Source organism: Typopeltis vanoorti, chromosome 1 (assembly GCF_054136105.1).
Source record: "Typopeltis vanoorti isolate ZY-2024b chromosome 1, IOZ_Tvanoo_1.0, whole genome shotgun sequence".
Lineage (NCBI taxonomy): Eukaryota > Metazoa > Arthropoda > Arachnida > Uropygi > Thelyphonidae > Typopeltis > Typopeltis vanoorti.
The window spans coordinates 18332131-18358992 of NC_143549.1; the positions used below are offsets into that span (position 1 = coordinate 18332131).

The following is a 26862-nucleotide window of genomic DNA, read 5'->3' on the forward strand; positions in this document are numbered from 1 at the left end:
ATTTGCACATTTCTGTTCCCAGATGGCGTTGCTTTCGGCTGTAGTTTCATTTTTCTGCCATCATGGTGACTTGCACGCTTGCAGCAGTAATGTAGTGATGAGCAGTACCGTGATTTTTCAGTCACAGTATGAATCGATATTGCAGAATTTCTGCTACGTAATTTAGCGTGTGAAAGTTGCTTTCAAGTTGTGGTGGTGGATTATCCATGTTAGTAACATAGAGAAAAAAGACAGAAAATGTATTTCGGTAGAAGAAAAGATGGCAATTCTGCAACGTGTAGATTGGCATGCCGGAGCACGTGTACATTTAGCAAAAGATCTTGGACTCTCCATGTCCACTTTGAACACGATAGTAAAAAACAGGTCAAGCATTGAACTCAATGCGAAGCAATCTGGTGCTGTGTCAAAAAAAAAAAAAAAAAGCAAAAACAAGCAACAATTAAAGATTATTTTAAATAGATAAATATAAGTATTTTTTACTTTTTTTTACTAAATAATTTAAGGAAATTACAACGTAAACTAGGATATACATTAAAATAAATTTTAATGTACTTCAATATTTTGGCAACGTCATGTTGCCATTTTCAAGGAACTTAAGAACAAGACACGTGCACACACAGGCACAACAAACAGTAAGTGAGGAAGAAGCAGGAAGCTATTATTTCTCCTAAAGTCCTCATGGTGCCCGCTAGCGGGCAATGTTGGTATTCTTGGGCGATTGGGCTGAAGGTCTTCTGATGTAGGTTTCCCAAATTTGAGGCAGTCTCATGCAGCCAAATTTGTTGAAGTTTGGATTGTTTCTTAGGGCTGAAGCTGATTCCATGAAAAGCCTTTCATATTTGTATTTACTATGGTGTATTATTGTGGCTTTCTGGAAGAAAGTGTTGAGAATGTGGTTTAGTTCTGTGGTTAGGGCATTGTAATTTGAACAGATAAGTTTAGCCCTGTTGTGTAGTGTCCTAATGACTCCGTATTGTTGTGAGGAGGGGTGGTGGGATTGTTGGTGAATGTATCTGCCTGTATGGGTGGGTTTTCTATAGACTGAGAAAACCAAGGTTCCATCAGGCTGGCAGGTGACTAGCGTGTCTAAGAAAGGAAGGCTGTAAATTCATTTATTTTCAGTTATTAAATTTTGTAATCGAGTATGTAGACTCACATACTAGCAGTAAGTCATCTTTTAGCCTTTTTTTAAAATGTTTTTTTACATTTCCTGCTATTTACACTTTCCTGCTATTTGCAGTTTTTTCCATCGGTCTCCTGAAATGCTCATAGATAAATGTATGTAAAAAAGGGGTTTTACTGTATATGGAATGTTCCAGTGCATTTTTTACTTAACAACTGTCATTTTCACAAACAGAGAATTGTTTTCCATCTAATCTTGTCTCAAAAACAAAAAAATACAATGGTGAAGATGCATAAACTTCTTAATAGGAACTTGAACCAATAAGGAATCCAAAAAATATATCTCATTCATTCCTTACACCTTTCTTTATTTCTTAAAGAGAATTATTTCTATCTCTCTTATATTCTTCTCTGTATCCCAAATTTTATACATCTCTTCTATATATAAATATATACCCCCCGCCCTTCCTCTCCATGCAGATAGTTGGGACCCTAGGGAAGGTGCCCGTATTTCGGAAACAGCTGTACTTGTTGGTTGTTTCCATACTACTATCAACGATGTACCAGGACTGGATTAACTATGAGCAGACATCCAGCAGAAGGGCTGACATTGGTCAGCCACACATGGTTGATCAGCAGAGGTGAGTGTCAGGTGTCATGACTGGTATCTCAGCAATGACATGCAACAGTCACATCTCACCCAACAATACAATAGCAGGGCAGTTTGAGCCATTTCCACATGCTTCATGTACCGTGCCTTGTTTGGGGTACCACACCCAGAGACCAACAAGGGTACCCATGATTGCAGCTAGGTATTGCAAACAACCTCACATGGGCCAAAGAATGTTGGCACTGGACCCTCGACAGATGGAAGACGGTCGTCTGGAGTGATGAGTCCTGTTTCCATGATCTTAATTGTAGATCATGTAAACTAATTGAACTTGTGGGATATATATGCTAGAACGGGTGTAAGACCTGCTGATCCTCCTCCACAGAATTAGCGTGAACTGATGGAGTTGTTGCAGCAGACATGGATGTTCCTGGGTGTGTGTGCAACAGTGATTGCACAGAGAGGTGGATCAGTGCATTATTAGGTTGGGGGGGGGTCCTAATGCAAAGGTAACTCAGTGTACATCTTTTCTTTCATTTATAATTACCTAAACTAGCAATAATAATTTCAATAAATAAAATCATGTGAAGATCTTAATGGTAGATCATGTAACTTTCTGAACAAAAATTCTCACATATGGCGGTTATAAAATTGTTACATTGGCCACAATGCATAACTCAGATGGGATGAATAGAAGGTCAAATTTCAGATAATTGGAATAGAGCTATCATGGTACTCATCTATTAATGAAGTGAAGCTGAATATGAGAAATGCAAAGAATCTTCCCAATTTAGTGTTCAAGGGAAAGAGATACATGACTTGTAGACAATGGGTGGGGTAACAAGATAAATTCTGTCCAAACAGGGTTGTCAAAATAAGATTTTTAAGATTGACTATTAAGAAATCACAGGAATATAACAAGAATCTGTATAAGTTTTATTAATCTTGAAGCTGTTCAAACTTTACAATTATGTGGTATAATTGGGACATTATACTGAACAGTATAACCTATACTTAAGTAATAAGTTTGCTGTTAGAATTAAGGAAGCAGCAGAAGGTGTTTTGTTATAAAATCGAGTTTTAAGATCAGCAGTGCTCATAGCCCTCTCTCTTATTTTCTAATTCTTTTATCTCACACTATTCAGACATAACATGTACTGATTTGAGATTAGGGCCAGGAAATGGCATCACTTGCTTACTGCAATTTTTCCTGTGAAAGCATGAATTCATTGATAGTTTTCACTGTAAGTGATGGCAGAGACTGACTATTCATTGCTCTAATTAAAGAAAGTTTTTTTTTTTTCTCTGTTTAGGAATTAAAGATGTTAGAGTATTTTTTCTAATATATACATATGTTAATATGTTTCAGCCTAAACTACAGGTAACACCAACCGATTTCATCTTATTTCTTATTATTGACAAGAATAAATCAAATTGTTTATTATTTAATGACTGGGTATAGTGTGATTTTTCTCCAAAAAATTTTTTTAATAAAAATGAAATGAAATTAAGAATATTAAAATAAAAATAAAATTCTTTTTATAAAACATTAGATTACCTAAGCTAACTAGAAATCTATATGATTCCAATAAGAAGGTAAATGTTTTGGCTTATAAAGGCAATTAATGAAATTGGAAGTATTATTATCTCTGTTTCTCCTTTTTTAGGCAATTGAAGCTGTTACTGTGGCATCTGAACACAAGGTAATTATGATTCAATAGAAGCAAGTATTGAAAATGATTTTCTGTATTAAAAAAAATGATAATTTAAGTGAATCATCATTGATATTTGCTTTTCTTTATGGTACCTTCCAGTCAGAGCATCCAGACTGAAACCTGCTAATGTAATTTTTCATTTAATTTCTTACTAATATAGTGTATTATTATTATTAAGAGAGACCTCCAGGGAGTCAGGGTCTCATTGAGAGAGGCCACTTACTACACGCACCAGCTATCATATTCTTGAATTTATTCACATTGCTTGCACACATACAACATCCAATGGTAATCCATTACCAATCATGCACCGTCCTATGAGAGAAAAATTTAGCCATCACCCTCTTCTTAGAGGAATTCATTCTCAGCTTCCAAGAATGCCCTCTTGTCCTTTTAACGCCTTTCATCAACTGAATTCCTGTATGACCCTTTCAGAAATTCTCTGTCTCAATCATATCCCCCCCCCCCCTCTTTCTCCTGTTTGCTAGTATCTGCAGTCTACAATTCTCAATCTCTCTAATCCTAATATTTTTAGCACTCTCTCCACTATATCAGAATCAGAACAGAAACCAGGAGATCAGACCTGTGCACAATAGCTTAAGTGAGGTCTTATCAAGGCCTTGTAAAGAGGCAAAATGACATCTTTACATGATTAAGTTCATTTTAGCATTGCAATTATCTTTTGAGTTGTACTTGCCATCTTTGCTATATTGTCTCCTGAACTTCAGTTTGCTATCTACTAACACTTTCAAGATTCCTAACCTGATCGGTTTTTTCTGGCATAATCCCACCAATATAATACGGCATTGGATATCCAATCAGGTGAAGTGCATGACTTGACATTGAACTGACGTCCATTTTCCCATGCCGACAATTCCATTCTTATTCAAATTATTCTGCAAGTACTGCATATCAGCAGCATTTCTGATTATTACCCTACCTATCTTTGCATCATCAGCAAATAGCTGTATGTTTCCCTTCAAATCCATCCCAATATCATTAATGTACAGATTAAATAACAGTGGACCGAGGACTGATCCTTGTGGTACACCCCTAGTTACCTTAATCTTGCAGGCTCACTTCCATTGTATACCACTTTCTGATATCTGTCATTCAGTCATCTTAACCACACTAATATATTATAATCATCATTATTATTATTAGTATTACATGACACCACTAGTATTTTCACAGACAATCACAAACATCCATGCCTATGGTGGGATTCAAACCTGCAGCCTTTTTGCTGAAGAGTGGATATGCTAAACACTCGGCCAACCAGGCCTACAAAAAATATTATTTCCCCAGGTGAGGCCAAACCCATATTCTCCAATTTATGCAACAGTCTTCTGTGCTGTGTTCTGTCAAAAGTCTTAGCAAAATCCAAAAGTATCATGGTGTATCCATTCCCTTTGTCTAGTTCAATAGTAAGATTATTATGGAATGTGGTCATGTTGTTAAAACATGACCTTCCCTTAGTAGATCCATGCTATTCATTGCAAAGTAAAGATTCACTGTCAATCCATTTCTGAATATAACCCCTAACCAATTTTTTCAAATCCTCACTATCACTCCTGATGATTGGTCGATAATTGGATTCTTTGATCTTTGCACTATCCTTGTGCAATGGAATTACCATACATTCTTTCCATTCCTGCAGAATCTTCCCTGTATCGAGATTATATAGCCTGGTCAAGGGAATAGCCAGTTTAGCTGAACACTCTTTTAGCACTTGTGCTGATATCCCATCAGTCCCTAATGCTGATTTCTTTTACAGTTTGTACAATAGCTCTTCATATACCTGAGTTTCTTCAGAAGAGGTAGCAGTGAACTCAGTGTTGCATACACCAGGTTGATAGCTTTTAGCAAAATGGGCATGCACTTATTAGTTGAATAATCTCTTCTGCATCTGTCACCTAACACCATCTACACTATTTCATAGTCATTGTTTCTTTTACTTGCAGCATATCAATAGAATTCTTGTAGGTTGTCTTTAGCCTGCAGTGCCAGTTTTTTTTTTTTTCGCACTAAGATTTATATTGTAACTCTTCTGGTCTGCTGCTTATAATTTTCATAACAGGCATCATCCTTATCCACATAGCATTCCTTACACACCATCCGGTTCTTACGAATCTCTCATTTAATAAGATTACACATCCATTTGATTCCTATCCTATTTATTCTTTGAACTTTTGGAATGCATTGTGACATTGCATCATTCAAGTATTTTTTTTAATTGTTCCCATTGTAATAATCTCTCCTTTTTTATTTTATATATATTAGGTGTATGTACCTGATATTATTTATTTTATTACTTATTATCAAACCGTCAAACTGCGCCTTTATATTCTTTTTCCTATCAGTTGTATTTACCGAGTTTGTAGTTGTTGCTTGAGCTAGTTCAATCTCTCTTAATCCTCTCTGGCTATAATTTACCCCCCCCCCCCCCTTATGCTATTTTTCATGTGTGCGTAGTCAAGATTCAGGAAGTGCTTCAGGCTGGAACCGATTCCTTTGTCTTTCTTGCTGACTCTCTCTTACACCGATCTTTAAAAATTTATTTGTTTTTCAACTGCACCATTAAAGGTCGCATAGAGGAATTGTACATATTTTCCATACATGCAAGAGAAATATCGAGCTCAACACGGAAATACCTCTAAAGTTTAATCCTAATGATGTTTAAACTTGATATCAGTCAGTTGTGGCTATTCTATCTTCAGAACACACAGGTTCTGAAGATAGAATAGCCAGTGATTGTTATGGAATGAGACAGTGCATTGGTAAGGTAGAATCAGGCATGCAAACAGTTTATTCATTCTCAGTCAAGGCAATTACAAAGGTTAAATCTACACATATCAAAATGTCTGTCTCTGATTAACTCAGCTAAATAACATTGGAGACAAAGAAAGGCACATGTCTGGTTCTCCAGACGTGCTTTTCTTCATTAGATTAGCATTTCTCGCTTAAGCTTATTGACAAGGACAATATATGCATATTCGTAACAATCAGACGCATGGTTAGACTTTTTACACATTCTAACTTGATTTAACTCAGGCAACAAAACAAATCAGGCATAAATAACTTTACAATCAACTTCCCTTTCATCACATAACATTAACAAATTTCTCTGAACTCTGTAAACAATTAGTTCACAATTAATTAAAGTGCGGCTTTCCGACTTCACAAATGTTCTTTATGCTAGCTAACTATAGGATCAGCATTCTTAGCCTTAATTTTCATCTAGGAGAGTTCTACAAAATTCTTACTTGTAACCTTGTCAGCTAGTTCAGTACACTCGATCCTGGAGATCAACAAACACGTTCCTCTTCCTTCAGGTGAAAACCACATTTGGGCACTAGTTCAAGGCAATGATGATACAGCATACACAGAGATCGTCAAGAAACTTCGCGGTGGGACTTCTGGAATAGACTGTCACTGCTTTTACGAACCTCCTATCATTGTCGGACTTCTGCTGGCAGGACGTGACGTGACTCTCCTGTCCTTGGAACAGCTGGACACAGGAACCTCTTCGAAACAAGTGCCAGGAACAGAGCGCTTGGCCCCTTCAATTTCTTCCTTTTATCCTACTCTTCCCTTGGAACAGCATCAGATTAAACCGCCTGGATTTTCTCCGCCCGCGCTCTCGTTGAGTTTTGGCGGGAAAACCCATACTTTGCTGACCTCCACGATTTTCTCTAGCCTCAGGTCTACATGTCTAATCCTGTCTGAACTGTTTCTTTGTTTGTAAAATTTCAGTGGTTCTTAAATATTTTAACAATTTACCCTAATATTTTACCAGGTTTAATACAGCAAAAAATTTGAGTTAAACATTAATTCAATTACAAGTACTTTGCATAATTTGTTATTAATAAGTAAAATCGGTATGGAAAAATTTTGTTCTACTTTTTCTTCATACCAGATTTTACATCATCCAGCAACCGATACCATTTTGTTGAACCCGATATACTTGTCAATTGGTCATAATTTCCTGCTTTGTAGTTCAGCATGTAACCTTTTCTGAATGAAATATTCATAAACTTCCCAAGTATCATGCAGTATTTCCAAGTGAATACTGCATGATCACTGTCATCAACTGGAGGCAGAATAGTTTTCTTTAACTGAAATACCTTCAGAAACTATAATGAAATAAAGGGCTGATTACTATTCATGGAATCAGCCTTAAGAAACAATCCAAACCTAAACAAATTTGGGTGCATGAGACTGCCCCAAATTTGGGAAACCTACATCAGAAGACCTTCTGCCCAATCGGCCAAGAATACCAACATTGCCTGCTAGGGGCACCATCAGGACTTCTAGGAGAAAGAATAGCTTCCTGCTTCATTCCTCATTTACTGTGTGTAGTGTTTGCGTGCACGTCTTGTATTTAAGTTCCTGTAATAATGGCAACTTAACATTGCCGAAATATTGGAAGTGTATTAAAATTTATTTTAATGTATATTCTATTGTACCTTGTAATTTTCTTAAGCTATTTAGTAAGAACATAAATACATTAGTTTTAACACTTTCATGTTGGGGTGGTGTTTTGGCCATTTATCATTCCAACAGGACTTCTCATTGCTGTGTGTGTATAATATCACTTCTGTGTCACGTGGGCAGGCTCAACTGACACAAAGTTTCAACCTTTCATTGAATTTTATTGCTACTTATTTGCATGCTGCCTCTGTGTTGGGCTGGTGGTGAACTTACACACACATTAAATGGCATGTTAGTTTCAATTCCCAGTAGAATTTTATCTGTCTTGATGACATCAGAAATTTCAAATGCAATCGAACAAACACTTATTTCATGTAATTGAAAATTTGGAGAAATGTTTGGACAATAGTTTTTAGTTAGATACTTTGTTGGTGCAACATATGGTTTTGCTTTAGTCTATACAGCATAGTTTCTGTGGGAGGGAGACAGGTAATTCATTAGTTAGTGCCATTTTTATCCCAGTTGTATCTAATTGCACTATTTGCTGACAAATATATTACACACACACACACACACACACACACACACACACACACTGCAGATGTCTCTGTACTTATTCATTGATACAATAAAATTACTTGTTTTTCTTGTGGCTGTTGGGGAGGGTGTGTTGTTTACCACAGGCTGTGAGTACTATCTCCTCGACGTGAATGTGTCTAAACTTTTTTTGTGTGTATGAGGTATATGCGAAACTTTTTAATTTCTTTTTTTGTGAAGTAAAATCAGGGGTGCGAGTTATATTTGAGTAAATACAATAATAAAAATATATATGAAAGTTAAATCTATTTTATGTTATTTATTAATTTACAAATGTTCATATATTTGTAAATTAATAAATAACATAAAATAGATTATGGAACATAAAATAGAATAACATATGGCTGCCCAGTTTAAATTTTAAAAAAAATTATCTGGGCAGCCATATTTATATGGTGCCCACTGCCTCATAGCAGTTGGAGATTGGAATTATATTGAAAACCCCCACATTAGACAAAATAGGAGAACATTCCAGAAGTGGAAAAGTAGGATCTGCACAGCTAAAAATATGTCTTTAGAATGCTCAAGTAATCGACATATGGCAGATTCACAACCCTAATTTCTAAGCTTACACTTATATGAATCAAAGTATTGATTTCTGTCTTGTTTACATTTATATCTATTCTTTTTTTATAAACAGGATAGATCAGGTAAAACATCTTGACAATAACATATCAGATCCTATCAGTTACCTGGTAGTGGAATATGTGGTTAAATTTCCAACCAGCAGTAAAACAGAATATGATTGAATGTGGAAAGGAGCAGGTTTCCTTAAAAGAAAAAAAAAAAATGTTGAAAGACTTGCGTAAAGAGAGAAGCTGGTTTTTCGCAAACAGTGCAGTGATATAGAATGCAGCAGAGCAGCATTAGAGATTAGAGGCATCCACATAGAGATTGAACTGAAAAGGCTGAAACAAGTGGAAGAAAGAAATTTAGTGAACTATCTACTGAAGAATGCAGTTCACTAAATTCTGCAAACAAAAAGCTATCACCCAAATCTGTATGCATGGTAAAGACACATCCATGACACAAGACGTTCCCTATTCCTTTCAGAAACACTATAAAAAAAATCTGTTTGAAAACAATAGTACCTGTGGGAAATTATAACTCTTGGAACATTAATAGCTTTCCTGTTCACATTCCAAATGGGCTCGACAAACCCATTACAGCATCTGAAGTTTTCGCATCCATAGAAGAAAATCTCTGTGATCTGATGATCTGGGAAATAGAAGACAGGTGGCCTCACATTACTGTGAGGCCACCTTGGATTTTATGCTTCCCATTCTAGTTACATTGTTTATTCTTTTTGTCCAAGTTACAAGTAAATTTGTAACAAGCCATACTGTCCTCATTCCAAAATTTAATAGAGATGATACCTTAATCAACAGTAGGGAGCCTATTTCTCTATCTAATACTGACTATAAGATATTTTTCTGCGTTATCAATAACAGGATCAAAGTAGGAATGCAATACCTAATTAAAAGCACACAAGATTGAGTTCTAGGTTGAGCAGTAGAATTTAATGTGTTTCTGTTATGTGATCTACTCTCCTAGTTAACTTGGGAAAAAAAAGCAGCTAATGGCAGTACTCTTGGCGGATCTTACTCAATCATTTGATAATGTCTGTATCCCTTTCTGTTCCACATCCTCCAGCAAATTGTGGACAAAAGTCTACTATTAAAGGAGTCTATACCAACACAACTATCTGCCTCCCAGTTAATGATTCCTATCAGACCTTGTCAAAATTCAAAAAGGAGTCAAGCAGGGTTGTGTTTTTAGTCCATTGTTCTTTGCATTGGTTTGTGAATCTTTTTTTTTTTTTTGTAGGAAGATGACAAATCACATGCTATTATTCATATTGAATAGTAGCATTGATTTGTCTAGCCCAGTTTTCCAGTATTATAGGGTTTTAATGTTTTAATATAGTGTTCTAATGTTCCTTCTCCATCTATTGTATAGATGGAGAAGGAATGGAATTTCTTTCTCCATCTATAAAATATAAGATATTGTATAGATGGAGAAGGAACTTCCGAGTATGGTGAGAGGTTCTTAGATGTTAGTCAAAAGAAGAATGTCTCTGGTATCCCACTCTCCAAGAACTTTTAATTTTATCTTCTCAGCATTGACAATTAATCCACTTATTTTGCAGAATGTTTCCAAAAACCAAAAAAAGATGTATACTGAATCATTATCTCTCAATATGACTACTACACTGTTGACATATGCTAATAACTTATTTTTCTGCAAAGTTGAACAAACCATTATCCCTAACACAGCATGTGAATTCCATATTTTAATTCCATGTTTAAATTTCCATAGCTGTTATTCATGTGGAGGTAACTGATGGTGCCCCTTTTATGGTGGGAAAGAACGAAGGGTTTCTTGCGCTGCTACGGAAAGAACCGGAACTAGAAGGAAAAGATTTCATCCATTACCACTGTTTAATCCACCAGGAGAATTTTGCGTGAAAACTATTGGATTTGAGAATGTCATGAAAATTATTGTGAATGTCCTCAACATTATTAGGACAAGAGGATTGAATCATCGTCATTTCCAAGAGTTTTTGACCCAAGAGTGTGAAGCGGATCACAGCAATGTGGTTTATTATAGTGATGTGTGTTGGTTGAGCAGAGGGAAAGTTTCTAAAAGAGTCTTTGACTTAAGGAGCGAAATACAGCAGTTCATGCAAATCAAGGGGAATCCGATTGCAGAATTTAACGATCCGAAGTGGATGACAGACTTTGCCTTTGTGACTGACATCTCGTTGCATGTGAATGACCTAAATATGTGGCTACAATCCAAAGATCAACTGGTGCATACACTGTTTGATCACATGAAAGCTTTTGAAAGTTTATTTTTCACTTGGTTAGAATATAATAAATTTAGTTTAATCCTTTATCCAAGTGTGAGCAAACAAAGTTTGCACCTGAAAGTATCTTCAGGACTGGGGTAAGGTGGTACAACACCAGGTGACTCCTTGCAAAGGTGGAGCAAGCTACCAACACTCCTATCTCAGTATCTCCTTGCAGATATGTCTAATCTTATGCATTAAGGGAAGGGCCACTACCCAGACTAGTTTTGACCTTTATTGAGGTCTCTTCAGTGGGAGCCAGGCCCAAGTGGAGATACCAGCCAGAAGCATTAGCAAGGTCATCTCTACCTATAGGAGTTGCCAAATGGTGTGCCACCTTTTTAATAAATTACTCTGGATTTAGAGAAAGATGTTGAAAGTTTATTTTTCACTTGGTTAGAATATCATAAATTTAGTTTTATCCTTTATCCTTTAAAAAGGTGGCACACCATTTGACAACTCCTATAGGTAGAGATGGCCTTGCTAATGCTTCTGGTTGGTATCTCCACTTGGGCCTGGCTCCCACTGAAGAGATCTCAATAAAGGTCGAAACTAGTCTGGGTAGTGGCCCTTCCCTTAATGCATAACATTAGACATATCTGCAAGGAGATGTGTTTTGCATTATGGAAGATACTTAGATGATCGCTTGCTCCACCTTTGCAAGGAGTCGTCCTGGTGTTGTACCACCTTATCCCAGTCCTGAAGATACTTTCAGGCGCAAACTTTGTTTGCTCACACTTGGATAAAGGATTAAACTAAATTTATTACATGAAAGCTTTTATGCACAAGCTCAAACTTTGGGAGGCACAACTCGCAAAAAATGACTTAACTCATTTTCAACTTCTCGCTGAGTTCAACTGTTCGTCTCTTAATGAATACGCTATAAAATTAGCTGTGTTGCAAAGTGAGTTCGACGAGAGATTTAGTGATTTTCGTAACCAATAGTCTTCTTTAGATTTATTTTCGATGCCATTCAGTGTCAATGCTGCTGAGCCATGCTCAGTACAAGTGGAGCTGCTTGAACTCCAACAACTCTTCTTCGAGAGAAAAATTATTCAGTGTGCCCTTGCTTACATTTTACAAAGATTACATTTCTGAGGATGCATTCCCCAATCTTCACCAGCATGCTTTGAAGATGTGCACTTTGTTAGGAAGCACATACTTATGTGAGCAGTTCTTCTCCATAATGAATCATGTGAAGTCCAAGACAAGTATTCAGATTACGGACCAACATCTCAAGAATACTCTGTGCATAGCGAATTCCAATATTGATGCCGACATCGACAAGCTGATCAAGTAAAAACATTGCCAAGTTGCCCATTGACATTGTAAAAAATGAATTTTTCTTCATTAAATTATCTTTTTTCAAGTATTGATTGTATTTACTTATCATGAACCCGACTCCTAGCTATGCTCTTAAAGCTGAGTTTGTTTATTTTTATAGGATTTTATGTAAAGTATCAAATGCACAGCATTCCTTGTGAATCTGGAAAACATCTTACAATTCTAAATACTGCAGTATAGCTTAGTGGTCTGCAGGCTTCATTGAAATTTTTAATGCGGCCCACACTGTCTTAAATGCCCCTGCTCTAGTACATTATAAGTACTGTGGATGGGCTAAGGATTTTTTTTTTTTTTGTATTTTTATTTATTTTTTTAAATAGTCTTGGAAACCTTTATCCAGAGATGAAACATGAAACTAGGTATTATTTCTCTAAAAAATTCCCATGTTACTCTTCTAAAATTTTTAATGGCTAATATAGCCTACTTTCGTTTAGGAGTTCCCCTTTTTTTTACAGTGTCATTGGCTCTTTACTCAAATTCTAGGGCATTACTGAAGTATTATAAAACTAATATTGAAGAATAATATAGGAGGAAAATTCGGAGACATGCATACCTTTTTGTACGTTGCTTTCTGTCTCCTTTTCCTAGTGATATGCATTCATCTGCTGTTAAGTTGTTGAAGGAAGGGGTTTTTTGGGAAAAGGGGGGGGAAGTGGGAGGAATTATTTGAAAAAACCTGGATTTTTTATATGTATGTTGTTGTTGTTATTATTATTAAGGGTGGGTAAAGAGCATTTGGTGGAGGGGGTGAGAGAAAGATCTGAAAATAGAAATTATTTTTTGGGGAAGAGGAAGTATTGATGGGAAGAAAAAGTTAGAGGTGGGAGTTACGGGATGTGAGCTGTTTCGACTGTGTGTCCTCTTCAGAACTCGTGGGGGAAGTGGAGGCTATGTCATGTCTGCTAGGTGTTTGACTTTGATGTTCTTGTGTTGTCTCCTATTAGTCAGAGTTGTGACTTCATTTTTGTTATGGAGCTTCCAACTCTTGAAGATTATGTTGGATCGGTGGGCATTTATTGAGTGTTCGTCACATTTTATGGCTATCGTTTTTGATATTATAAGCATTGTTTTGTTGTCGTGTATTATCTAATATTATGACCTTGTTGATTTGTGGGGTATGTTTCTGTTTAAGGGAGTTATTATTTCAGTTTTTCCTGTACTTTGTATCCTGTTTTTCTTTTTGTTGTTGCATTTTTATTGTTTAAATATTTTGGGATAGTGATGTTACAGTCATGGAAGTGTTCTTGTAATTTTGCCCATAAAGACTTGATAGAACCTGTGTGGGTAACATCACAGTCTTTTTGGCAAGGAAATTTGTAAACAATCTTGTGGTGTTATAATATTTCTTTGTGTGTGTGTGTGTGTGAGTGATTTTCTAGGTTTGAGAAGTGTCACCAATTTTTGGTTTGTGGTGAATACCAGTTTATAGTCAGTGTGTTTGAAAATGTATTTGTAGGCTTTGTATGTGTTCTGGATGTATGGCAGTTTGATAATTTTTTGTATCGGGAAGTTTTTGGTTGTTTGGTTGTTTTGCCTGGTTTTTGCTATTTTGTTGGCATAATTTATTAGTTTTGTTGGGTAATTCCAATTCTGAAAAATTTGTGTTAATTTCTTTATTTCTGTTGTGATAATTATGGTTAGTTGAAAACTTGTAAGCATTTATGAATTGTTTTAGGATGACTGATTTTTTAATCGAATAAGGATGGTATGATTTAAAATGGAGGTAGTTTCCGATATGTGTGTGTGTGTGTGTGATGATAGGTAGTTTCCAATTAAGGGACGCTTGTAAGGTGGTGATGCATGTTGATTCTCCTATGCATAGAATATCATCCACGTATCAGCCATATCACAGTTTATGGCTGAAATTCACTCCTACTCAACCCCTGGGGGGGGGGGTTGAGTAGGAGTGAATTGTGCAATGAAGTTTACATACAATTTATAATTTTTTTATAATTTTATACTATGTTTTTGTTTCATAGTTTATTTGTTTTCTAAACTTACATGAATTACCTGAATTAAATAAAAATATATTTTTGTTGGATATGTCATTGTTTATATAATCTTAAAAAAAAGATGATTCCTAGCTCAGTATCTCCCATAATGCAAAAATTTACTGGATATGGGAGATACTGAGATAGGAGTAATGAGAGCTTTCTCCACCTTCGCACCGAGTTGCCTGGTGTTGCACTACCTTACCCGAGTCCTGAAGATACTTTCAGGCGCAAACTTTGTTTGCTCACACTTGGATAAAGGATTAAACTAAACTTATTACAGAGGTTCTTCAATTTTTCCAAAAAGTATGACCACTATAACTAGCTTGTAGAAACAAGATGAGTGTATAGATTATAATAAATTTAGTGGAATTTCTATCTAAGTGACCCTTCCCTTAATGCATAGCATTATACATATCTGCAAGAAGATGTGTTTTGCATTATGGGAGATGCTAAGACAAGTAGTGATGAGAGCTTGGTCCACCTTTACCACGAGTTGCCTCAGTCCTGAAGATACTTCAGGTGCAAACTTTGTTTGCTTACACTTGGATAAAGGACTGAACCAAATTTATTGTAGTCTAACCAAGTGGAAAAAAACTTCCAACATCTTTCTCTAAATCCGGAGTGTATAGATTGCTAAAGTGAATTCCCTTAGAACACCTGTGTTGTTTGGTGGGTAGGAATTTTTGATAGTTTATTATAATGGTGTTTGTTATAGTATAATTTTGTTTTTGTGTTCAGTATGAAAAAAAAAAAATATTTTTATTTTTTTCCTATGAAATAAATTGAATCTAATTGTTTCATAATTTCTTTTTATAGCCATTGGACTTGATGGCTCTACTTATCCTCCACTCCCTTGTTCTTCGCAGAAAACCAGTTGAAACATTACTGCGTAATAAAATTAGAGCAGGATTGTTTACAGATCTTTTACTCCAGGTTTCTTTTGCTTCACATGCTGTGGTATGTATATTTAGATTTCATTTCCATAAATCTTTAAATTTTTATACTTAAATTTGATCAAAAATTATATTAAAAATTAAATTTCAACAAAGCCATATTTTGTTCAAATTTAATAAATAACAAAGCAAAAGGTATATTTAACATGGTTCATAAAAAGATCCTTTATTATGAGGTGAAAATTAAACATTCCACAGTTTTATTCTTCATGCTGACTTGTATTTTATTCATTACATTTAAACTTATTTTTCAGAAAATGTAATAAAATAAATAGATGCCATGTGGTCATTCTGATGCTTGGAGATGTGCCACACTAGGCCTTGCCATGTAGTCCTGTTGTATGCTTTTCTGGAAGCTTCAACTCTCTAAAGATCAGTCACTCCACACACACCATCCATCTCAATGATGGTCTGCCCCTTCCTCTTTTCAAAGGAACTTTACCTTTCATTACTGTTCTGAGAAGTCCTCCTTCCATCCTTTCAATGTGTCCAAAATATTTTAACTTTCTTCTGTCAATATCTTTAAGGAGCCAAAATTCTGCTGATCTTTTCTAAACACCCATTCATTTGTACACCTTTCAGTATATGATATCCTCAACAGCCTTCTGTAACACCACATCTCAAAAGCCACTATCCTTTTTTTTTTTAATCTGAATTCTTTAGGTTCCAAGTCTCACATCCATCAGTCACTGTTGGAAAAACAACTACATCCAAAATCTTCAACTTTGTTCTCATGGAGATAGATCCGTCCTCCCAGATTTTAGAACAAGTCTCTGACTGTTGTTTTAGCCATTCCTAATCTTCTTCTGAACAGCAATTTCAGATTTCTTCATTAATAATGGATCACAACTTGCTGACTTCCTTGATTCTCTTTCCATTACGGTACATTTGTTTCTCAAGAGTTCCCTGTTTGTATTTCCTTTGAGAACCATGATCTTTGTCTTGCTAGGATTGGGTTGAAGTCATTTGTTATTACTGATCTTGTTAACTTTTTCAAAAATTTGTCCTAGTACTTGTCATTACAAAGGAGTACGTATAATCATCATACCTCAGATTACTGATCAATCTACCACCTATCCTAATTTCTGTCTTGACTTATCCAATGCTTCACACATGATGTCTTCTGCATATATATACTAAACAAGTGAGGAGAAAGTAAACATCCTTGCCTGACTCCTTTTCCAACCTGAAACCAATCAGTTAATCCAACACCTGTTCTTACAGTGGCTTCTTGCTTCCTGTACAAGTTGTCTGTCAACCTGATAGTGTGTTGAGGAAAACCCATTCTTTTCATTACTTCCCATAGTTTCACATGCTGAACACAGTCAAAAGCTCTAGGGTAGGCTAAGAAACACATTACCAGAGGGAGTCTAAATTAGTTACATTTTTCTATGATCTGTCTAAGGCAAAAGGATCTGATCTCTGGTGCCCTTATCTTTCCTAAAACCTGCTTGTTCCTTGTGCATCTCCAACTCAACTTTTGGGCCTCAATCCTATTTAGCCTGATCTTGAATAAAATTTTGCTTGCATGAGATATTAAATTAATAGTTCTGTGGTTCTTGCAAGCCTACATATCTTCCTTCTTATGTAGTGGTATGAAAATTGACTACTTCCAGTATCTAAGCCATGATCCTGTCTCCCATATGCTTGTAATCAATCTACGAAACACTCTTATCATTCCATCCCCTGTGGCCTTGATTCTCTCCTGGGATTCCATCTGCACCTGGGGCCTTATTGCTGTTAAGCTGCTTAACTGCTCTTTAAACTTCATGCTATATATATAGCATGACTACTACTATTAACTTGGGGTTGGGATATGTTCATTTTTAATATAAACTGACTAAAAACCCGAGAATTATAACAAATTGAGATTTATTTAAAAACGCAACATGTTTCGTCGAGATTGACTTCATCAGGCGTTAAGAACATAGAAAGATATTAAAAGACACTGAAAATAACATTGGGACACTCTAAAGTTATACAATTATAAAGTTATGATATTCGACTGTAAATTACAGTTATTATGAACTTGCGCTATAGTCGGTGTTAAAGTTCTATTGTTGTAAGCTTGTGCATGTGTGGAACCACACAGTCTCCATTATCTGATATTAGAGCTGAAAGAGTCCGGCAAATTATAGCTGAGATTATTGTTCATATGAAGAGGGTCCAAGGTGATTTCTTTTGACTCTACAATGTGGCGTTCTACCTCATCATGGCAAATGTGCAGGTTTGAAGTTGTTGTCCAATTTACTTCATGTTGGCAGCTTTCGTTGTTCGTGTTTATTGAAAACAGGACATTTATACCATATATATATATATATATATATATATATATATATATATATATGGTATAAAATATACCATGTATTTCAGTGTATAAGATGATATTTGACATTTTAAAAAAATGCTAAAACAAAAAAGCTGGGCAGGGGGGGTGGTTGTCTTATACCCCGGGTATCAAATCTCAACCTTTGTTCCATCGCTGAATTCTGTGATGGAAAACATTAGCCAGCTCCTGCAGTAATGCACCATGTAGCAGTGCTAAGTGCAGATACCATGTTCTAATAAACTTTTGGCAATATTAATATATTGCGTATAAATATTAATAAAATGTATTAAGTAGAGCAAGCATATAATTTTTCATTTAAATTCTAATGGAACCTTACTGGCATGATAATCACATGAATTACAGTATACTAGATTGAAGACTAGTATAAATGTAACAAACAATTTTACCAGTAATCTCATATAGGGAGACATTGTCCATAAATTATCAGTACAGAAAATACCTGAGATGATTGCTATCTCTATTTATTTTTTATTTATTAACTTCATACTAAGGTTCAGCATTACATATACAAATCTTACTAGGCCGAACAAAGCCTTTATTAGAGATCACCCAATTCCACACCAGATATCCTAACAGTCATACGCTAATGGCAGTGCCAAGCCACCAGTGTGTTCTGTAGAGCAATCAGAAACAGAATTTTAAAGTCTCCATACGACAGTCCTAATAAAGAGAGATCTCTACAAAAAGAAACAGTAGCACTGGTAAAGTGAGGAGTTGCCAAAAACTCCTCTTGTATTAGTCTTACAAGTTCTTGGTTCTGCTTGTAGCATTGTACCTTGTTAAGATGGCTAGAGGTGCTGAATACCCACTACTTGGGCATCAAGAACCCAAACTTCTTTTTCTTTCTTTAGTATCAAATCTGGTTTCCTTATGCCTACTTCTGTACAGAAGTGAGGTTCTACCATGATCTCCCAACCTTTATTTCTTAAACAGTTGTTTAATATGGAGACTACGGCATCATACCTCTGTATACGGATTCCATGTGTTCTAAAACAACACTGAGAGATGTGAGATAGAGTTTAACTGTAATGGCAGCCAGCCCTACAGTTAATGTCATATCTGTCCCAGCGAGTTGTATGGGCCCTCGTGGGCAGGGCATTGATTCTAGTCTTAATAAGATCTACATACTCATGTCCTGGTAGTAATTTTGGTACCTTGTAAGATTCACAGAGGGAAGCATCATCAACAGAGCTATGAAGTAGAGATGCCCATCTCTTATGCTTTGCTGATGCTGTCACCATCTGGGAGCCCTGGTACTGGGTCCAACCCATAGTACATCTCTAATCATCTTGAATAATAGAATTATGGAAAGCCTTCCTGCAGATGGGCGAGCAGGAAGCTTCAAGCTTTCTTCAAACTTCAACATGCTATCTACTAACACTTCAAGATCCTTAACTTGATCAGTTTCTTCTAGCATAATCCCACCAATATAATACGATATAGGATATCTAATCATGTCAAAGTGCATGACTTTGCATTTACTGACATTGAACTCACATCCATTTTCCCATGCCCACAATTTCACTTATTCATATCGTTCTGCAAGTACCATCAGCAGCATTCCTGATTACCCTACCTATCTTTGCGTCATCAGCAAATAGCTGTATGTCGCTTGTCAAATCCTTCCCAATATTATTAATGTACAGATTAAATAACAGGGGACCAAGGAACTGATTCTTGTGGTACACCACTAATTATTAAATCTTCAATCAGCAGTCCTCTTATCCATGCTAATGTTTTATAATTCATACCCATATTCTTCAATTTATGCAACAGTCTTCCATGCTTTATTCTGTCAAAAGTTTTAGCAAAATCCCAAAAGTATCATGGTATATCCCCCCCCCCCCCCCCCCCGTCTAGTTCAGTGGTAACATTATTATAGTAAGCTGATGCCGTTCATTGCAAAGTTGAGATTCATTGTTAAACCATGTATGAATGACTGTTAAAGATGTTTTTTTGTGGTGGCTTCAAAACAGTTCTCTGTGTTTTAGAGCAGGGTGACTTGGAATTGTGTAAATAACTGTTAATAACAGAGATAAGTCTCTTCACTTCTAGTTTTTTTTTTAACCATGTTTTAAAGTTAGGTTTTCATTTGACTCTATAGTACTAATATACAATAAGTTTATAACATTTATTTACAGCCTTCTGGAGACAGGATACATATTTAAAAAAGAAACCTAGAAGTATTATTATTTTTGATCCTCTGTATAGTAGAAAGCATAGTTAAAAAGATGTATTCCATTTTTAGTAATAAAATACATAGCTAACATGCAGCATTTTCACTTTTTTTGAATAGTCTGGTCTATTTCCTATATAGTAATATTAATTTGAATTAGCTGCTATTCTGAATTTGGCCACATTTTTTAAAAATATTTGAAGGTATTAGCAAATTCCAAGATTATCCAATGATATACATTTTAAAATTGTTTTTCTCTTTAGGTGATGCAAGAATATTTAGGCTCATTGCTTAGTATTGCTGAGATGCTTTTGAAATCATCAGAACCTATTATTTCTCAGTTTGGATCTGCAATTTATCAGATGTCTTTTGTAACTTTTGATACTCATTGCAGACAGGTAAGATATTTTAAAAAAATCTCACATAATCCTGATTTACTTATATTCTGTTTTTACACTATTAAAATATTTAATATAATTTTCATAAATCAGCTTTAAAATTAAGGTTTAGTACATGAAAAACTTTTATTATTATTATTATTTTTCTTATTATTATTAATTCATTTCTACATTTCTCTGCCTAGTACTACCAGAACTGCCATATGAATAAAAGTGTCACAAATAAAAAAAAAACCTCTATTCTTAAGAGAATTACATAGAAATTATGTTATATATATGTTATTTTGCATTTATTTATAGTAGTTTTACTATGCCGTACAAATTGCTGTATGATAATGGCAACTAGCCATGTTGCAACTTGATTTTTGCTTTAAATCTCACTAATGAAGGAGCAGTGATAGCATTCAATAAAACATGAAGATAAATTTCTTGATTGGAAGGCAGTTTCAGTTTGAGTTATGCAAACTTCAAAATGGGGATATGAACAATGAAACTTATTTGTGCCTATGGTCCCACAGAAGATTTTTCTACAGAAGTGGAGGAATTTTTTTGAGTCATAAGGATGCTTTTTTCTATTTTTATCAATTTTATTTATTTATTTTATTATTATTTTTTTGTATTTTTAATTGATTTTTTACATAGTTTGGAAACCCTGCTTTAGAGACCAAACATGGAACTTTTTCAAGCAGAGTAGTGGTCTTACACTGAGCGATGAAATTCATCTCCCGCTAAAGACCATCACAAACATCCATGCCCATGGGTTATAAACATTCTGTATTTCTATTACTCTGCTTTGTCTTTTGTTGTGTCCACTTTCAATATTATTCCTTGTATCTCTATATCAAGCCGCTAAAAGTGAAGTCCTTTCTACATGGGTCAACGTGGTATCTCTATCACACAAAGAAATAGCTTCAGGGTAGAGCCAAAATTCGATGTGACAGTCCTCAAACCTTACCTCTCTTAAAATCCTAAGAAATTTATATTTTTAGACTGTGCCACTTAGAATTATTAGATTAAAGATATAACTCAAACAGGAAGTAAGTTAGAAGATATACTCATGTGACCTAGGGTTTCAATCGTGTCCTTAAATTTATTCAGTTAAACTCCCGCTCAGATCCGTAATGAGTTTCACAAGTGGTGCATCGAATTCTATGCACAGACTCATATATTTAGTTAAAATCAAGTAAGGTTTATTTGTTTTTAAGATTACAGTTTAACATACAAGAACAATCATCACTCTAAGACTGAATGATAAATGCACGTAAACACAAGAAAGATATTTAATTAACCAGATATTTCGGTCTGGAAATAGCAGACCATCCTCAGTGGTATTACAAGAACAGTTATAAAAAATACAAGCTAGAATATTAACAATAGATCGTTTAAAATCGAACAAGCTGTGTGATGCTATATCACTAAGTATGAAACAGAATATTTTGAAGTAGAGACATGATTAAAAAAAAAACAAAAAAAACTATGATTTAACAGCTACTTATTCACCTATTAACAAATTGTCTTCTCATTTTCCTTCTCCTGAAGACAAATGCTCAACTTTATCTCTTCCTGGAGTTTATCAAATTCCGTGCAACTGTGATCTATCCTATTTTGGACAGACTGGACGTTCTCTTGAATAAAGAATCCAAGAACATCAATCCTCCATTCTTCACAACAAACCTGAAAAGTCTGGATTGGCTCAGCATGGGATTGAAACTGACCACAACATCCTTTGGTCCAGGACTCGCCTCTTACATAGATCCCATTATAGGTTTGAACATTTGTTCAAGGAAAGCTCCATCATCCCAACCTGAATCGTAATGACTGTATATCTATATCAAAAATCTGGGAAAGTCTAATCAAGATTATTCATTAATTTTTTTTTTTTAATCATGTCTCTACTTCAAAATATTCCATTTCATACTTAGTGATATAACATCACGCGGCTTGTTCTATTTTAAACGATCTATTGTTAATATTCTAGCTTGTATTTTTTTATAACTGTTCTTGTAATACCACTGAGGATGGTCTGCTATTTCCAGACCGAAATATCTGGTTAATTAAATATCTTTCTTGTGTTTACGTGCATTTATCATTCAGTCTTATGTCACAAGTATCCTTAAAACAGCAAATGATCACTCTAAATAAAACACATTCTAATCTAAATCAATTAATTAGCTTGACTTCATCAGATATGATCTCTGGACACATTTTTTTCTCAAGTAATTCTATATCATCTAGATTACTACTAAATTCCAGTATTTAATTTCTATACTAACTACTGGTAACATTAACCATTATTCAACATACAAAGATTCAGTTTCAGTTAATAACCATTCACTCATGACTTTCTATAAAACACATTCGCTACAGTCCTGACCTATACTTGTATGAGTCCTTCACTAATAAATCTTCACATATTAATATATATTCAGATTACATTCATATAAATAGCAAACTTTACTTATCTCCACTCGATTGTACCTCTATCCATCTGCTTCTGCTTTAGTCCATCCTCTGTTTCATTAGGACATTTCTTTGTTTCCTTCAATCTACCTCGGGTCAAGATCTCATAGTAATTACCAGCTTAGACTTCGGGATGCGTGCATCTGCTGACCTTTCAACGGCATGGTCTGCCACTACTTTCTGGGAATCTAGGACAGGGTTACCCGCTGTAACATCATCCTAGTCTAGAGGTATCGTTCGGCCAGCACCAGACTAAAACCTTCACTACTCGAGGAATGTGAGAACTCCACACGACGAAAGACCAAGAGGCCGAAGGGGGGGGGGGGGCTCCTAACTCTTTTATACATTCACCCTATCGGTAAAAAACAACAACAAAACTTCGCTGTTCATTCGGCACCTCGATTTCCTATGTCACATGACGTCACTACCTCCGTTCTCTCTGTGCTTGTTTACTTATGGTCCAAGCACGCGATTGCCTGGGACAATCGTCAGCATGTCCTTGAACTATCTTTCACACATAATACATTCTAGTGTTTCTTTTACAAAATGTCCTTACATCGGATTTAATATCAATACAAAACTATCTCTCTTAATTACACTTTGTCTCAGGCAACTTTCCTTTATACATATTTATCTAATTCCCCTTTTTTTTCTTTTACATTATAAAATTCTCCTTGAACTAATTAATTATTTCTTTCTTCTTAAATCAATATATTCAATATTTTCTAAAGTTCACAACGATACCTACTTAGAAACAAGCATGTTTACTTAATTATTTTACAGGATTTTTACTTCTTTGCTCGTTAAACCATGATAAGTGGAATTTTAACATTCTTAACTTATCAGGGTGTAACACTCTGTTGTTCTTTACTTAAAACTTTGTGAATTGTAAATGGTTAACTGCCATCATTTATTTATTTCTAATAGATCTTATTTCTCATGCTCCATAGTCTAACAAATTTATTTGTTTTACAGCTGCTCCATTTAGACTATGTATTGGGTGCGAGATTATAAGATTTAAACTAAAGACAAAGTAGATATTGTTTACATTCCATGCTTATGTTAATCTTCACCGTTAATTAATCACGGCTTGATTATTGATCACCTAAACTTTATCTTATGCAGGTTCGAAATTTTCAAGATAGTGCATTGACAGAATCAGTCCAATGTGTTGTCAGAAACCATTTAATTAAATCTAAAAGGAATATTTACAATTTGATTCATATTAACTCATATATACAGTTTATTACAATTTTTTGTTATTTTTTGTGTATTTCTTTGTGTATTTATATACACAAACTGACAATAAAGCATACCTTGAGTAAGCTTAATTCAATATGAGTATACATTCTCTTGCTGTACCCATAAACAGGTACATTCACTTTTGGAATTATCACATACTTGCAATTCTTGTTCGGCACTGCCTCTTACATGTATTTTTTTCACACAAAGGTGCTCCCTTTGGTCCTTCTTTCCTTCTGCTGGCTCATTCTTGATTTCCCACCAAATTTATTCCTTGTCTGAGTCATCGATTATTCCATGCCCTATAGGATCCTTAACATGCTAGCAATTTGCAGCTGTTTCCTTTTGATTCCTGGCAGCAGACCCAGGTAGAAGACGAATCCTACGATACTGCTCTTTAGGTTACTGATTTAGACAGCAGATCTCACGTGGTGATGGACCCAAGTAAGAGAAGGCGAAAACCTTAAGACAAAACTCTTTCTTGACATCTCAGTTTATATAGGCCATACGGGAAGGTCATCCGCATATCTGAGCATGTAAAAGACGTCGAAAAAAGAAGGGAACACAAATCAGGTTAGCATTCTACACAGCCACTACTGGCCATCAAGTGCTCTTGCAACAGACAGACATGTCATACATTGATAATAATTGTTTCACAACAAAATTTAAAGAAGCCACACAAATGTTTAGGATTCCTACACAGTGCAATAAAAATCAAGGCTTGATTTTACATCAAGCCTTGTGGTCTGCCTTCGTCAAAAATTTAACTCCCACGGACCTAGGATATAGCACATGTGATGACAACTAGAAATGTTCCTGCACACATACAGTAATGAATATATCATTTGTATTCTGGTTTCTTAATTATTTAACGGTTGTGAAGTTATTAAAAACATCTAATATGTGTAATTAATTGTCAATAAGCTTTTATTGTGTAACTTTTACGTAGCATTACCCCTGATGATCTAAGTCTTACAATGCACGAAACTTGTCGGTTTTTTTTTAATTGTTTATTTTTAATAAACTCTTTATATTAATATGTGGTCTCAATACCGAAAACTACCTACAGAGATTTTCTTTTTTGGAGATCTGAATAGCAGAATAAGAAATTAATCCCATAGGCATATAGGAGCATTGTGGGAAAATTTGGAGAAAAGGGCAAAGCTAATAATAATGGTAAGTAATTGGACTTCTGCGCAGGACATGGACTAGTCATTACTAAAGCCATGTTTCAACATAAAGAGTGCACAATGTTGGAAGTTTTTTTCACTTGGTTAGACTATAAATTATATATTTAATTTAATCCTTTATCCAAGCGTATGCAAACAAAGTTTGCACCTGAAATATCTTCAGGACTGGGGCAACTCATGGCAAAGGTGGACTGAGTTCTGATCACTTTCCTTAGTATCCCATAATGCAAAGCACATCTCCTTGCGGACATGTATAATGCTGTGCACTATGAGAAGGGTCACTACTCAGACCGGTTTCGACTGTTATTGAGGTCTCTTCAGTGGGAGCCAGATCCAGAGGTGATACCAAGGTTGAAGCAATGCAGAAGTCATATTTCCATATGCCAGTTGCCTAAAAGTGTCTCACCTTATTATTAAATTATTCTGGATTAGAGATATATGTTGGAAGTTTTTTTCACTTGGTTAGACTATAAAATATATATTTAGTTTAATCCTTTATCCAAGTATAAGAAAACAAAGTTTGCACCTGAAGTATCTTCAGGACTGGGGCAACTCGTGGCAAAGGTGGACTCAGTTCTGATCACTTTCCTTAGTTGCCCCAGTCCTGAAGATACTTCAAAACATCACAATTATATAGGGTGAATGGAACATTATACAGAGCAATACATAGTCTATATTTCAGTTGTCAGTCAACAGTTAAATTGAAGGTAATACAGGAAGATGGTTTGAGGTAAAATCAGGTGAAAGACAAGGATGCACATTATCTGCACTCTTAATTATTATCTAGAGACCACAGATATAAGGGTTCAGAAAAATTAGAGGAGTGAACTGATGACATCAATGGCAGAATCATATTAAAAACAAAGATATTAGAAAGGAACTTGAATTAGCATTCAAGAATGTGTCACCAGAGCTAATGTAAGGTGGTATATCCACTTAAATAGAATGGAGGAAGAATGTTTAGCAAAACAGGTGTTTGATGCTAAGATGGCAGAAAGAGACCCAGAGGAAGACCAAGGTCTGGGTGGATTAATTCAGTCCAAAGTGTCTTAGAAGCACATAATGCTAGATATTACGATGTTGAAGGGCTCATAAGTAACAGATTGATTTGGAGGAAAATTGTTGACAGGAGTGTAATATTAATGCAAACTTAATCATTTAGTGCTGTCATAATAACCTGAACACCCCTTGGGGATATGTATCAAGAAATTGATGATGATCTCAGTAGTAAGCATGAGTCTGGAAACAGAAATGCTAGTCAAAGGGGTGAGAAAGAGAGATTGAAAAAGCAGAAAAACTGCCAAAAAAAGTTGTTGTATGGATATTTATCCACTTTCCAAGGAACAACTGTGAAGTTGATATTGAAGTAGAAGATATCATGCCTCCATATATATCAGCAGAAGTGCTAAATGCTCAACTGGAAGGC

At 35.3% G+C, this 26862-nt stretch overlaps 1 protein-coding gene across 5 annotated transcripts in view; it reads left to right on the forward strand.

The window, feature by feature from the left end:
• Fancd2 (Fanconi anemia complementation group D2) overlaps positions 1-26862 on the forward strand; it is an 883021-nt gene that overhangs the window by 238235 nt on the left and 617924 nt on the right. For 4 of the 5 annotated variants that reach the window (XM_090413132.1, XM_090413256.1, XM_090413216.1 and 1 more), the window contains 3 exons: positions 3400-3435; positions 15484-15624; positions 20410-20544. The exons of the other annotated variant lie outside the window; for it this stretch is intronic. In XM_090413132.1, coding sequence (XP_090269258.1) covers positions 3400-3435; positions 15484-15624; positions 20410-20544 — 312 coding nt within the window. The remainder of the gene's footprint in view (positions 1-3399; positions 3436-15483; positions 15625-20409; positions 20545-26862) is intronic. 5 annotated transcript variants of the gene reach the window in all.